The sequence below is a fragment of the Oryza sativa genome, chromosome 2 (assembly GCF_034140825.1).
Source record: "Oryza sativa Japonica Group chromosome 2, ASM3414082v1".
In the NCBI taxonomy this organism is placed as follows: Eukaryota; Viridiplantae; Streptophyta; class Magnoliopsida; order Poales; family Poaceae; genus Oryza; species Oryza sativa.
The window spans coordinates 25,215,896-25,231,042 of NC_089036.1; the positions used below are offsets into that span (position 1 = coordinate 25,215,896).

Below are 15,147 nucleotides of genomic sequence, written 5' to 3' on the forward strand. Positions count from 1 at the left end.
GCCGCCGCCATCGGTTGGGCCGAAAAATAATGTTCCGTGGCCTTTCCTGACACGATTGCGCCCTGCCTGGCGTGCGGTGTGAATAATCTTGCGCCACCCAACAAGCACTAAACATTCCTTATTACACAAAAATAATGTTACTTGGAGTAGTATAAAAATGGAAATTAGCAGTTAAACTTTGACAAAAAAAAAACAAAACGACGTGTTACGGGAGCACATATATACTTTGGTGTCGGTATCGCAGTGGCAGGCCTGACTTGTCGCCTGTGACGGGCCGCGGCCTGTTTGGCCTGCAGGAGCTTGCACGGCCGTTTCCGCACGGCACAGGCGGCGGCGCAGCACGCTGCACGGTGCACGCATGGCGTCGTCGAAATTCTCGATTAAAAATCACACGGGTTTTTTTTTTCGCCGTGCTGATCTCCGACTAGACGCACGCACAACGGTGACCAGCCGGATCCGGATGGGGAGGAGGAATTCGGTCTCGCATCAGGGAAAGCGGGGAAAGGGGATCCCGAAACCGAAAGGAGGGCAGGGCTGGATTGATTGATTGATTTTGGCTTTTCAGTTAAAGGACAGAGCACGCAAAGCCACACAAGATGACTTGTGAACTGCTCGACGGAGTGACGGATACTGAATACTGATGAGCGCGCGCAGGAGATAGAACAATATGCACATTTGCGCAAAAATGCACAGGTTCTCACCGTCCGATGCGCCTACGTGAAAAATGTGAACAGATTATCGGACCACGTATCACGGGATTCAGATTAGCCACAAAGGCTCCCATCGGTTGCCCATTCGACCCAAAATAGCTTATTTGACTTATTAGAAAATTAAAATTAATTTATAAGTAAAACTTTTGTAGATTTATTCGTAACGACTTAAAAGCCAATATTAAAAAAAATTACGTTAAAAGTATTTCAAAATCAACTTCAAAATTAAGTTCAAAAATTCAAATTTTGGCTTATTCTTTAGCTGTTTAGGCCAAACGATGGGGCTAAAAGTGTCGCACACGGTCACAGTCTTGATAGGTTACCTTTTTTTTTTTACACAAGTTGTCTTGATCACGTTTTAAGACCAGTTACTGTAAGAGCAATTAATAGTAGTAGAACTAACAACAATATATATGTGTATATTAGAGTTAACATTTACAATAGGTTAGATATAAGATTAGCTCTATTTATTATCTTCTCTCTTTTACTCTGGCTATGAACTTATAACTAATGTATTTATCTTAGAGCATGTGGAGAGCTAGCTCATGTGTGAGAGCAACATTTCTTTTTTTTTCTTTATTTTTCTTCTCCACGTAAGCTTGTAACACACTACTATCCTTATTCTAAGCCTCTAGAGTCTTACTCCCTCTGTTCCAGAAAAAGCCCAATTTTAGAGATGAATGTGGACACACATGTGTCCAGATTCATTTTTAAAATTAGAATTTTTTTTTGGGATGGAGGGAGTATACACTAACTCAAGATGTTACATATACTTAAATGATGAGCGGAGAAGAGAGGTAAGAAGAGAGAGGATAAGTCACCTCACGTGTAAGGAGTAGCATTTTCAGAGCAAGTTTAATAGTATAGTCAACTGCTACTTCTAAAATTGACATATTATCTATAGTCATTTTAATAGCTTACCCATAGAATAGTTTTATATAAACATATATTGTATCATTTATACTTTGGTCCACGTCTCATACACACATAATATCTCGGAGCATGTGTTGCAACTTACAACTAGCTACAAATATGTAGCTCATTTTTCTTCTATCTCCTCCCCGCTGTCCTTTACATGTGCTTGACTATTGCCTACTGTTGTACTTAGCTCTCACAAACTCTAAGGGAGAAAATGAAAAGAGTGATATTGATTAGATGCAAGTGAATAAAAATAAATAGTAGTATTGTATTGGAGATAGTGTATACTACATGCTACCTCCTCCATCTCAAAATATAAGGGATTTTGGATGGATAATATACATTATAGTTCTATGAAATTTGAATAAACTCTCTGTTCAGACTCGTAGTACTAGGGTATGTTCCATCCATCAAAAATCGTTTATATTTTTGGACGGAGTGAGCCTCCGTTTTATAATGTAAGTCATTCTAGCATTTTCTAGATTCATTAACATCAATATGAACGTGGGAAATGCTAGAATGACTTATATTGTACTGTGAAACGAAGGAAGTACCTTCTAACTAATTAGTTGCTGGCGTGGATAAAATTAGAGGCGTCAATCACCCCTGCCATTAAACTTGCTATGAGGCGCATGGCTAGCTTGCGCTGTTTGGCATGGATGCAGGGGCACGACAATGGTTGGCGTTAGGCAGTGCTTCCAAACTTCTAGCTTGTGTTAGAGATGCTGCTAGTTTTTAATGTAATATTGGTTAAACTCGAAGAAATTTAACTTAGAATAAACTTAAAACAACTTATGATATAGAATGAAGGGAGTATTATTTTGAAATGCATGGGTGCTAGATGCAAATGTGTTGGAGCTTTCAAAGGAAATTGACAAAAGTTAGCCAAATTTTCCTGCCAATGATGTAAAATTTGTCTAGGGACATTTCCATACAGAGGGACTTGAAGACTTGATATTCGTGTTGCTCTCTTCGAGCGACCCAGGAGGAGACGCACCCACATCCCCACTGCATCATCGGCCACCGCGGCCGGTGCCACCACCTTGACTCAATGACATTCCTCACATTCTTCTTCCTTTTCCTGTGGTTTCCCTCCTTTTCCTTAGATTTGGCAACTTTCTTCATCTATTGGTAACCGTTGATTGTCTAGTTGAGGTGGCCTTCTTCCTTTTCCTCTTCGATGCCCTTCTCATCATCAATAATTGATTCTTCCTTCCTGCAAAGGAGAGCTCAAGACACACCTAGATCTAACGCCAATGTCTACTGTCCCTCGGTATCTAGAGCTTACAACGAACCTGGACGAGGCCTTAACACCACGGGCTAACCCGGATAACTCATTTCCCTTCGATTCTTCCCATTTTAGACGGATTTTGGTCATAGGTTCTGTTGCAAGTATCATGGCTAATGGTGACCACCAATGGCTCCATTGTTGCTAAGGAGTGAGGACAGCATCCGTGTTCCCTTCATCTTCTCTTTGTGCATGCCTGAGCTTCACCAGCTACTCACCTTGGTCTTCCTTCCCTGCTGTCGTCGTCGTCGTTGATGTTTGCTAGTTCCCTGCTTCGTCTTAATCATTTTTGCTTGGATGTCTTTGGCCACAATTTTCGTTGGCTCTCTCTCCTTTGGGCTTCCTTCCCCAAAGAACATTGGAGAGTGTTGAACTTACTTGCAACTTAATAAAACCTAACACTTGATGGCTTGATGTGGGAGGCCATGGCAAAAATCTTCGGTGGGTGCTCTCCCCTTTGGCTTCCTTCCCTCAAAGGGCATCGATGCCGGTGGCCTTCGACGACCACAACCGTTGAACGTCGGAAATCAAGTCAGCATGATTGTGTGGTACAAGGCCCTCCGGCAACTTTCATTTTCGGTGCTTCATGTATGTCCGTTAAGTGGATGTCTTCGTGTCCGGTAGCTCTGATGTGAATGGCTTCAGCCTTGATTTCCACTTTTCTTCGGTGCAACATCAGCAAAGATATGACCTAGGATGCTAGCATTAGTTTGTGCTTGGCATTTGGCAGTGTGTTTCTGTTGGTGAAATAATGTCACATACCTCTTCTCTTCTATTTGGGATATGATGATCCCCTGTGTTATCTTCAGGGGCTCTTTGTGTTTCTATCGTCCTGTGTAAGCGCATCTGAATATTTAGGTGTGTAAGCACATTCAAAGTAATGCATATTTAGGTGGACACTTCGCCCCTGTGACACTTATATTTTATTTCATTTTTTGTGTGTCTACGGAATGCATCTGGATAAACACTAGTGTTGCACTTATATCACACCAAAACCACTGTATTCTGATGGCGCCAATTCCTGCCTCCCTACCTTTGCCCCAATCGGTTATCTTTTGTTGTTGCCCGCAGCTGTCAGTCACCTGGCGTGTTGTACCTCTTAGTCCAGTAGTACGCGTCTCCCGTGTATCTCCGTCGCTGTCGACACAGCAGTGAGGCCAACCACTTCTGCGCAACGGTCGTCACTAATGTGGAATGGTTGTTGATTATGATCAGATCGCAAGGACGGTGCCCAATGTGATATCGCCCAACTTTGGGTACAGCGATTGCAATCGTCTCGCCACAAGGAATCAACACCTTGCTGAAATGAGAATAGCTATTGGTGCTCCTGCTGGTTTCACGCGAAAATGTTTCCGGTTCTCGTTTCAAATTGAGCTTGAGATTGTACAGAAGAAACCGTGTATGAACCAAAGTTCATCTTGAAGAAGCGCGGAATTTTGAGATCAAACCTTGAAAACGTATACACTGCAGCAGCAGAGACCAAAATAGCTCATAAAAAAGCGGGTCAAACTGTCAAAGTACCCAAGTCCTTCGATTGACTCTGCATAATTTAAACTTATCTGGCTGCTACGACATTGAACAATTTGACGAAAACCAACAATAGCCCGCTGAACAAGAACAAAGACTTCCCCTCTTCTAATTTAAAAAAGGAGGAGAGACTAGAAACCATAGGGTGTTGCACTTTTGTTTCCCTGAAACAAAAAAGAATGCACAATGGCGTCGTCCTAACTCCTAACCATGAATATACACAAAGAATAAATCACCACTTCATCAACCGTGTGCAATAAAATGGCAAAATTTTCCAACACAAAGCATTGTTGCCTTTTGCAAATACTAGATTAATAACCGGATCGGTGGACGGCAACCACAGATTTTAGATTCTTCGATTTATTTAAAACAAGTTGGATGGACTAAACGTATAAATTTAATCATCTGGACCGAAACTATAACATTGCAAATCTGGAAACAGTACAGCAAGTATATTAAGAATGAAATCAAACTCACGAAACAGAGAAAAGCTTCACTCGAGATGTAACCATCGTTCCACATACCAGTAGCACACATGGCAGGTTGGCATTAACGGGGCTAAATAACATCTCGTTTAATTCTGTACATATATGTATCCACTAAGCACAACAAATCGTGCGTTGATAGGTCATTCGTCAACCATTTGCTACACTTTTGAGACACAGAGTTGGGGGATAAACACACCGGAAGCTAAGCTAGCGCCTTCAGTTTCAAGTTCAAACCTACATGATTTTTTTTTCTTAACATGAAAAAAAGCATTTAAAAGGAAAAGAGACGAGGTGAAAGTAAAACCACTTGCCATGTCCGAAGCATCCGTTCTTCTCTTCTTTCGCTCCGATCGCTTCGGGAGACGTGCATGCGGCACCGCAAGCGACCCACCCCGCCAATGCCGCGACGGCGACCGTGCGCCTCACGGCCCCGGCGGTTCTACTCCTTTATCCGGAGCCAGTGGCCGAGCTGCGTCGGGTTGACGACGCCGGGGACGCGGGCTCCGCCGGCCATCAGCAGCAGCGACGCCTCGGCGTACCGCGTGCGGGGATCGGGCGCCGCCGGCCCGGCGCTCGCCGCGGGGGCGGGGGCCTTGCTGTTCGACTCCGGCCGCTCACCGAGGAGCGTGCCGGACCTGAGGAACTCGTGCGCCAGGTACCCCGCCATGAGCTTGAAGCTGCTCCCGCCGCCACCCTTGGGGAATGGCGGCGGCGGCGGTGGCATGGGCTTGACGAACCGAGCGGGGTGAGCCGGCCTGGGCGGCTGGGGCCTAGCGGACATCGCCGGGAACAGCGGCGGCGGCGGCGGTGGCGGCGCCCGCTGCTCCTCCGACGACGGGCGGTCCCGCTCCTTCCGCTTGCCGAGCGTCCCGCCGCCACGTGGCGGCTCCGCCCTCGCGCAGATCGACATCTCGACGGCCCCCGTGCCGCCACGCCAGCAGAGCAGCGGCGAGACGAGACGAGACGAGACGGAATCGCTCGGCGATAGCGATTGGGGAATAAACAAAGGGAGGGAGAAAAGGGAGGGGGCAAGAGAAAGTCGTGGAGTGTGGGGACCACCCGAAGATGATAGGGGCAATTTCGTAAATTGCACGGGAGGACAAGTGGATGGGACCCACGGAAACGGCCACGAAACGGCCGGACGAGAGGGCGGGGCAAAGGGGAGGGAGGAGGGGAAATGAAGAGGCGGGCGGGGAGGAGCGGCTTGGGTGGTGTATTTATGCACGGGTTTGCTAGGGTTAGCCATCGGATTTGGTTGAAACTTCGGTATTGCCATCGTGAGGGGATGTAGTGAGGCAGCCGTGTAAAGATAGGTATGTAGTTCTGGCTTAGGTGCGAGGGTATAATGGTCATTGACCTGGGTTTATTGTGGTTCGGATTTGGGCCTTTTTGTGGGCCGTGCTACGTGGCGGGACTTGGGAAACATATGGACAATCGTTTACCCGCCAAGGTGGCAAATGGTATGAGTAAACATTTTGTTTTTTTTTTCACTAACATTTTTTCTAAAAAATAGGGTACAGATAAGGGGGCTCGCACACATCTTTATAAATACACACATCTTATCTTTAGGGGCATCTATGAGAAACTGTTCCAGTATATTTTGAAATTGACGAAATTATTATGAGCGACTCGTTGTCGATGGGTATACCTTGTATCACTGAAAAATAATTAGTCGTAAATATGAGCACTCATACTAAATTTAGAACTTAAATCTATCGCAGGTTCTACAATAAAAAACCAATTAAGTTAAACCTCACTTTTGACACGAACATTTTCGTTTTCTTTCTTGCGAAGATAGCTTGCAATCGTGGCCATGCCAACTCTAGAATAATTTGATTGGTGCTAGTCTGAACTACCATGCATTTGCCGAGTTCCAATTGCCAAACAGGTATACTGGCTTGGGTGTATTCATCCTAATTACAGCAGTTTCTTTGCTGAGCAAAAGGAACAAAAGTTGTACGGTTTCTTGAGTAAATTTCCACGTTTTTTCTTCCATGTGTTTTTCAATGTAAATGAAAGTACGGAAACAAATCTCAAAAACTCCTTTGGTCCAAAAAATTCAAATCCCATCTTTTCAAGATATATTTAAGGAGCAATACAATAGACTTAAATGCCTCTAATTAATAGAGAAGTTATATTACTGGATGGATAGGTGAGAGGTATTGAAGGAATAGAATTTATATAGTTATGAACCAATAGTAGGTACTTCTAAGAAAGTATAGTTGCTTTATTTTAGGAGAAGAAGTTGGTTTATTTTGGGGCGTAACCGCGTAAGGAGTACACGGTACATCCAAGTTATCATTTAGCTATCAGCTACCGCAAACATACCAAGACGACTACATCCGGACATCCCAAATGTGTTTGCGAGGTTGTTAGGATCGGAATATTAGGTTGGATCATTCTATTTCAAATAATATTGTAGGCTTGGGATCTATCAGATTTTTATAAGGTACATATTTTTTATATAAATTTTGTAACATGTTTTAAAATTTGAAGTCTCTAGTATTAATTTTGATAAATTTAATTGGTACTCAATGCATTTCATATTATAAGTTACTTTGATATATTTTTTTCTATTAAAGCTTCTTTAAGTTTGATTAAGTTTATAAAAAACAGCAATGTCTACAACACCAAGTCTCATCAAAACCAATATTTAATATATTTTGATAATACATTTGTTTTGTGTTCAAAATATTGCTATATTTTTCTAGAAACTTGGTTAAACTTAAAGAAGTTTGAAAAAAATCAAAACGACATATGATATGAAACAGAGATAGTATTTTTTTAAATCTCAGTAGGCTTATTCACGTTATTTTCAACACACATGAAATTTAAAAGATGCTTATGTAGAATCGTAGGGTCGAGATCTTATGTAAGGTCCTACCAATCTAGTGAGATCATATTAAACTCTTATGCTGTTCGTGATGCTATGAAAATTAAGATAAATGATGGGATTTCCATCGTTTTGGGTTGGCATATCTACGAATAAGATATGTATCAGAATACCAACGACCTGTGCTTACAACATGTAAAGCCGCGGTGGTCTAGGACTCTTGGGACCTATTTGGGGGAGTTTCCGGTAGGTGCAGCTTATCCCAGCATCAGAAGCTCCCTCAAATAATCTAGCTTTTCGTTTAAATTCTGAGAAGCTACAGTTGTAAAATCTAGAAAACAAACTAGGAGCTAGAAGTTGGAAAACCCACCTTCTCCATATTCTTGGAAGTTAGCTACCAACTAATTGTTTCTCAAAATTTTAAACTCCCCGAATACAAATTGGGGCGTGTTTGATTACTTGCATTGCATGTGCCTCCCAGTGCCACTTTCCTGCACTGGGCTGTGTGGGCTAAACTGGCCACTGCCTAAATGTGTGTAAATCACAGATTTAGGCCAGCCCAACAACATTTCATCTTAGAGCTTATCTGGACCTGTCCAGCCCATACAGCAGGGATACCAGTTAGGCCGCTTAGGCCCATGAAAAGTGTATCAAAGGCTCGAAGCACAAGTGCCTCTATACCTGAGCAACCGCGCCCTACATTCATCTGACAATGACATATGGACCCCACAGTTCTGGGACCCACATGTCAGTGAAACTGTCGTGATCCTACATGTCAGTCAAACGCGCCGGCGTCTGGTCCCTCTTCCTCTCCTACGCCGCCGCCGCACCCTCTCGCAAGAAAGAAAAGGGAAAAGAAGACGAGAGAAAAAACCGAGTGAAAAATCAAACCCGCATATAGAGAGAGAGGAACAGCGAAAGACCACGCGTGCCATCCCTCCACGCTTGTAGGGTTTCCGGATCGGAGGAGAGAGCCCCCCACGCCGCCGCAGCCATGGTTCGCGGATCGCTCGGGAAGCTGGCCTCGCGCGCCCTCTCCGTCGCCGGGAAATGGCAGCACCAGCAGCTCCGCCGCCTCAACATCCACGAGTACCAGGTGCTCTTGCAACCCCCTCCACCAGATCCCGCAGATTCCCGCACCATATTCCGTTCGATTTTTGCGGGTTTTTTTTTGGAGTCTTCGATTTAGGGGCCTGGGCTAACGCGCTAGGGTTCGTGGATGTGTGGGTATCGCAGGGCGCGGAGCTGATGGGGAAGTACGGGATCAACGTGCCCAGGGGCGCGGCGGCGGGATCGGTGGAGGAGGTCAAAAACACCTTGAAGAACGTCTTCCCTAGTGAGAAAGAGGTGATGTTTCCGTTCCTTATTCTTTATTGCTTGTGCGGCCAATTTGAGACTTGGTTGTGGCAGTTATTTGATGGTATTAGGATGTATATAGAGAATGTAGTTTACTGCAATTTCTGCTGATGGCCTGACCAGTTTTTCTCCAGAGGGGAGGTTAGTGGTTGCTGTAGTATACGGGATATAGTTTCATATAATACGAATGGGTGAAATACATCACTGTTGGTGCCTGGAAAGTAACATTACTTGTAATTAGTCTTAGCTACTCTGGTATGACACTATTATTGGTGTTTTGAGTAATTTTTCAATGCTGTTTAGTCATAGGACTGCATATAAACTTTTTTTTTCTCCTTTTCAAAGATTATACACCCACATGTGGTCTCTTTAAAATAATCATATCTTCTAGGAAAATATTGCCAAGGTTTATAGTCAATGTGGCTTGTAAGCCCTTAACTTGGTTAAGGGGAAACCTTTTGCTTATCACAAGATAGTATTGGGGTATTCCGCTTCAAAATGTTTGTTATTCCGTAAAACTATAAAGATGAGTCAGTAGATGGTAGGCTGGCCTACTCCAAAATCAAATCTAGCTGATTGTTGTCCCTAGCCTACTTTGTAGGGTAGATCTATGTATTATTGCATGAATCATTTTGTGGTTCAATTCAGCCATACTCAAAACATGACACAACTGCAGATAGTTGTTAAGAGTCAAATCCTGGCTGGTGGCCGTGGATTGGGAACATTCAAAAGTGGACTGCAGGGTGGTGTTCATATTGTTAAGGCAGAGGAAGCTGAAAGCCTCGCAGGTACGAGTTAATGTCAGAGACTTACGAATATATTGAACAGCAGCTTGACAAGTTTCTCCCAGTATGTGCTTCAGTTGTTTGTTGCTTCAGATGATAATGGGCAGCTGATTTAGAAGTTTATACATAACTGTTCCATGCACACTAGTCTAGCTTCACAGTCTACACAGTAACCTCCAATGCAATTTATTGCTATTATTTGGTTTTGGCAATTACATGTGTTATAATGAAATATGCAAGTAAAGATAATCTTATTGTATGAAGTCTGACATCCTTGATACTACCTTCAGATTTGAATAAATCCATATATGATAGGTGATTTATTCCTTCAATTGATTAATTAGTTCCTTACCTTTCTCACCAACTTAAGATTTGGTTATTTGTTGTTTTGGTTCTGAGTTTGACTGCCTCGATGCCTTATGATTTGAAGTGAATGGCCTTTTAAGTGACATGCAATGCTCTCTTTTCTTCATAGTCATTCAATTCTTTTCTTCGTAGTCATTCAATTAAGTTGTATACTATACATGTTATTTGTGTATGTACTCCTACTTTTAAGTGTTTATGTTATCTCCTCTGCAGCAAAAATGCTTGGCCAGATTCTGGTAACAAAACAAACTGGTCCACAGGGGAAGATTGTGAGCAAGGTTAGTTTTTAGTAATATGTAGCCCCCTTCAGCATCTATATTCCAATTTGAACTGCAATCAGCTTGCCATTTTGTTTTGCTACCACAGTTTCATTTGGTGTTTCCAGCATTGTTAGAAAGTACTGTTGTTGTGTTTGCTTGATTATTGATTCTTTAGTAAGAAAGCTTTTTATCACTATATTTTTTTTGTTGCAAATATGTAGAAGGTTAAGCTTTAGCATATGACTGTGTTCGCCCAAAACAGTATTGAACTTGTAAATCCAATGCCGTTTAATGTACTTCCATATGAGAAATAAATGGAATAATTGGAAGAAGCCATTACACTATACGGAGTGCCTTTTTTGGTGCATGCTGTGGCAATGATTGTTTCCCTTGATTCTTTTTTCAGTCTAATCATAGTGGATCTTGTAGTTATTACTTTTTTGAATGCAAATTTAGATGCAATTTCATGTAGAAAGAGGCTTACACAGGTTGTCATGCGACTGTCCATAAGTTCTGCGTCTTTCACTACCTTATCTTTCAAAGCAAGAGTCACACTTTTTAATGCTCTATGTTTCTGCTCAAATCACTGAAAATTGTCAAGTACTAAATTCGTTGATTTGTGTTTTGACAGGTCTACTTATGTGAGAAACTGTCACTTGTTAATGAGATGTACTTCGCCATCACCCTTGACAGGAATACTGCTGGTCCGGTATGTCTTTGAACACAAGCAATTTTTTGTATTGCTCATTTTTCTCTTTTTATTTACTGAGTTTTGTTCTATTATTTGAATAAATTAAGGAAGCTTGGTATTGCACACTTTTCCATCTAGATTCAGTATTTCTTGTAACCTAGATTCTGATAATTTATGAGACTATGTTAAGGAGTGGTAAGTACTAAAATATGGATCAATTTTCCACAAGAATAACAGTTTGTTGTTGTTTTGCAACCATGTGTACTTGTTTATTTTATTAATTTTTTCAATACCATAAACTAACAAAGTGTGCATGAGCTGATGAAGGTTCACATAAATCTTTAGTCAACGGATAATGGGCTTCACAATTAGTAACAGATAATTGCATGCAGTAGCTGTGTCACTAAGCATCTTTGTAAAGGTCAAGCATTCTAAGGCTGTGAACCAATAATTATTTTCCACTTTTGTATTGTTTTTTTTCTCAAAAATATTTTGTATTGGTTTTGGTATAATTATAAATTATACATGGGAATGATGTAATCAATCCTTCGAGTAGGATTACTTTTGTGCTCACTTCTGAATTTAGACGCATCATAATTGTTTTTATAAATCCTTTTTTGCTATCATTTTGTTTTCTTTTTTTGCTTGTGCCTGAATTACTTAAAGAATTAAACCATTAGGTAGTTAATATGCATGTTCCCCTATTTCAGATAGGGGTTCTTGACTTCTTGCTGTAGACTAACTGATTTTCACTCATTTTCAGCTCATTATAGCGTGCAGCAAGGGAGGAACCAGTATTGAAGATCTTGCAGAGAAGTACCCTGATATGATCATCAAGGTAAATCTATTGCCTCTAATCAATATCCCTCTGTTGGCAACAGCATTGTGTGCTTCTGCATTTTTTTAATTGTTTCTAATGAAATCGATCATACATTGAAATGCAATGCTCTGGATTGCCAGGTTCCTATTGATGTATTCAAGGGAATCACAGATGATGATGCAGCTAAAGTTGTTGATGGTCTGGCACCAAAGACAGCTGACAGACAGTCTTCCATAGAACAGATTAAGAAGCTCTATGAACTGTTCTGCAAGTCTGATTGCACACTGCTCGAGGTAATCAATAACAAATGGTATCTCATTTGGAATGGCCCGCTTTACCACTGCACTGGTTATGACTAATTTGGACATGTTATGTGGGTAGATTAATCCTCTTGCTGAGACAGCTGACAACAAGCTGGTCGCTGCTGATGCAAAGTTGAACTTTGATGACAATGCTGCCTTTAGGCAGAAAGAGATATTTGCCATGCGTGACACAACACAGGAAGATCCCAGAGAGGTATATTACTGCTTGCCATTTCCTTTATTCACTTTCTCTTGTAGTCTGTGTGTTCCTTTATCTCTATCTATGTATTTTTTTTTTCATTTACCCCTTCTTTTGGAGGATGGCTTGACTTGCCTCTGGAGGGATGTTACAGCTTTTGTTGTTCTGAGAATGGAAACTGAAGATATTTATGAGTTTATCTCTAATACCTTTACAGGTGGCTGCTGCCAAAGCTGACTTGAACTACATTGGGCTTGATGGAGAAATTGGCTGCATGGTGAACGGTGCAGGATTGGCAATGGCTACAATGGACATCATTAAGTTGCATGGGGGTACGCCTGCCAATTTTCTTGATGTTGGTGGAAGTGCATCAGAGGGACAGGTATAATAAGCTGAGAATTCTTTTTGTAACTACCATCTCATGTGAATCGCGCCACTAAGGCTGTGTTCTTCCCCCCCATTTTCCCAATCCACCTCTCTCGTTTTCCGCGCGCACACTTTTCAAACTGCTAAATGGTGTGATTTATGCAAAAACTTTCTATATGAAAGTTGTTTTAAAAAAAATCATATTAATCCATTTTTTTTAAAAAATAGTTAATACTTAATTAATCATGCAATAATATGAGCTTTGTTTTGCGTGCCGGGGAAGAGGGGTTCCCAACCGAACCCCTCCTCCTGAACACAGCCTAAAAGATTTTCATATAACTGATAATCTGTTTGTTGGAATCCATGCTAAATTGTTATTTTGTTTTTGCATGTTATGCTTCCCAGTTTGGTCATTTATAAACTTTTTATATAACTTGTATTCAGGTTGTGGAAGCATTTAAGATTTTGACTTCCGATGATAGAGTGAAGGCTATTCTAGTGAACATTTTTGGTGGTATCATGAAATGTGATGTGATAGCAAGTGGAATAGTGAATGCAGCAAAACAGGTTTGTCTTCAAATTTTGTATGTAGTTTTCATTTAATGACTAAAGCAGCTTATTGTGGTTCCCTCTTGCTTCAAATTAATAAATTACAATATACCTATTGAATCTTTCTTATTCCATGGTAACCTTTTCCATTAAATGTGGAAGTTTCTTATGAGATAGTTTTCTATTAAATTTTTCAGAACAATTTCTTTTCTTTATGAAAGTACTACTGGTATTGCATCAAGTATAAAACATTTGAGATTAACCCTATGACAATTTCTTGTGGAATCTTGTCTGTTCCACAACATTTTCTCTTGTATTTGTTTGAGAAATATTCTTTTAACAATTACTGTTTCTTGGGAATGTAATGACACAGTTATTTCCTTGGATTGATGATTTTATATTTTTGTTTTTTGCGGGACAATTTAGATTATCTTGCTGGTTAATGTACAATATAAAACTTTCCTGCACTGTATTGAATCATTCTCTTGACCGCCAGGTTGACCTGAAGGTGCCTGTTGTTGTTCGGTTGGAAGGCACCAATGTTGACCAAGGGAAGAGGATTCTAAAGGTAAAAATTACTTGCATGCATTCTTTTTTTGTAGGAATATCTGCCAAGTCGTCCTTCACTGGAAACTTTCGTACCTGACTGTGATGTCCTGTTGCAGGAAAGTGGAATGACCTTAATCACTGCAGAGGATCTTGATGATGCGGCTGAGAAAGCTGTAAAAGCATCTGTCAAATAATTAACTATTTGTAGTATACCAACATCAAGTTTATTTTTTGCTGGCACAAGATGAGCGGTGCTCATGACATATTTCAGGGGTCTGAAGTTGGGAACCCCAAATCCTTTTGAAGTGGAATTATTTTGGCTTGATTTCCCCTAGAAACATTTTGGTCTACTGTTAATAAACCTCTGTCGGCACCAAACTGAGCAACCACTTCTTTTTGCCAAAGTTAAAGTGGAGTTTATCTGTTTTTGCCTTGAGCAAGAGAGTACGGCTTTACACTTTGCATATGCGCGATAACTGATTGTAAAGTCTGTAACATCTTGGCTATAGGTTATGATGACGTGTTATGATCATATTGTTCTGTTCTAATACTGAAATGGTATTGGACGCTAGCTAATGCTATGATGCCAACTAACCCTTCTTTTGATGCTGAACTGTGCACTACATTGTGCCGGAAATCAAGCTGAAGGTGTAGTCACTTTGTATTACATATGTCACAGAGCACCTGTGTGGCTTGTGCCCGTAGTTTGGCATACTTTGATTTATTACGCCTTCCTCTCGCGATCGTGAACAAAATTGATCAGTTATCTGGACTGTTTGCGGTGTGCATTTTTCTTAAATTTGCTTCTGCGTAATTTTATTATGCCTGATCGTGAACAAAATTGATCGATTATCTGAACGGTTTGGGTGTGCATTTCCCTAAAATTTGGTACTTGAGCTTCTTCATTCAATTATGCAGTTGACATTCGACAATAGAGGACTCGGATAAGCTAGGACTAAAGTTGATGTAGAGGCCCAGGCATCTAACAAATGTATTTGCCTACAGTACAGTTGTAGATTCATTGTAACTTGAAGGCTAGTACTAAATTCTTTCGCCATCACCAACTTGTATTCGGCGCTCGTAGTGAAATGTCATTTGTGTTGCACTGTTTTGATGTAAACTAGTACGAATAGCTGTTAG

At 41.3% G+C, this 15,147-nt stretch overlaps 2 protein-coding genes across 3 annotated transcripts; one reads left to right on the forward strand and one right to left on the reverse strand.

Annotated features, from left to right (window-relative positions):
* Nucleotides 1-2,495: 2,495 nt before the first annotated feature.
* On the reverse strand, nt 2,496-6,118 carry LOC4330015 (pistil-specific extensin-like protein). 2 transcript variants are annotated; one of them, XM_015770325.3, is made up of 3 exons: nt 5,243-6,118; nt 3,679-4,380; nt 2,496-3,607 (listed from the first exon to the last, which is right to left on the reverse strand). In XM_015770325.3, exon 1 carries the CDS (start codon nt 5,839-5,841, stop codon nt 5,371-5,373), a length of 471 nt encoding a protein of 156 aa, XP_015625811.1. In that variant the 5' UTR covers nt 5,842-6,118; the 3' UTR covers nt 2,496-3,607; nt 3,679-4,380; nt 5,243-5,370. The 2 variants fall into 2 exon arrangements, with proteins under 2 accessions (XP_015625811.1, XP_066163505.1); XM_066307408.1 differs by lacking the exons at nt 2,496-3,607; nt 3,679-4,380 and adding an exon at nt 4,875-5,165.
* Nucleotides 6,119-8,577: 2,459 nt separating this feature from the next.
* LOC4330016 (succinate--CoA ligase [ADP-forming] subunit beta, mitochondrial-like) lies at nt 8,578-14,539 on the forward strand. The gene is made up of 12 exons (NM_001401905.1): nt 8,578-8,860; nt 9,001-9,111; nt 9,797-9,908; nt 10,485-10,549; nt 11,163-11,240; nt 11,986-12,060; nt 12,183-12,335; nt 12,424-12,558; nt 12,761-12,925; nt 13,354-13,476; nt 13,955-14,026; nt 14,124-14,539. The coding sequence occupies exons 1-12, from the start codon at nt 8,759-8,761 to the stop codon at nt 14,199-14,201; spliced, it is 1,269 nt and encodes a 422-aa protein (NP_001388834.1). The 5' UTR covers nt 8,578-8,758; the 3' UTR covers nt 14,202-14,539.
* The last annotated feature ends 608 nt before the right edge of the window (nt 14,540-15,147 follow it).

What these genes read in the sequence shown, in the direction of transcription:
- LOC4330016 (NM_001401905.1), top strand. Translation starts at nt 8,759, where the DNA reads ATGGTTCGCGGATCGCTCGGGAAGCTGGCCTCGCGCGCCCTCTCCGTC. An exon ending in TAGTGAATGCAGCAAAACAG is followed by an intron (nt 13,477 to 13,954) that starts GTTTGTCTTCAA and finishes CTTGACCGCCAG; the next exon opens with GTTGACCTGAAGGTGCCTGT. An exon ending in AAGGGAAGAGGATTCTAAAG is followed by an intron (nt 14,027 to 14,123) that starts GTAAAAATTACT and finishes GTCCTGTTGCAG; the next exon opens with GAAAGTGGAATGACCTTAAT.
- LOC4330015 (XM_015770325.3), bottom strand. Translation starts at nt 5,841, where the DNA reads ATGTCGATCTGCGCGAGGGCGGAGCCGCCACGTGGCGGCGGGACGCTC.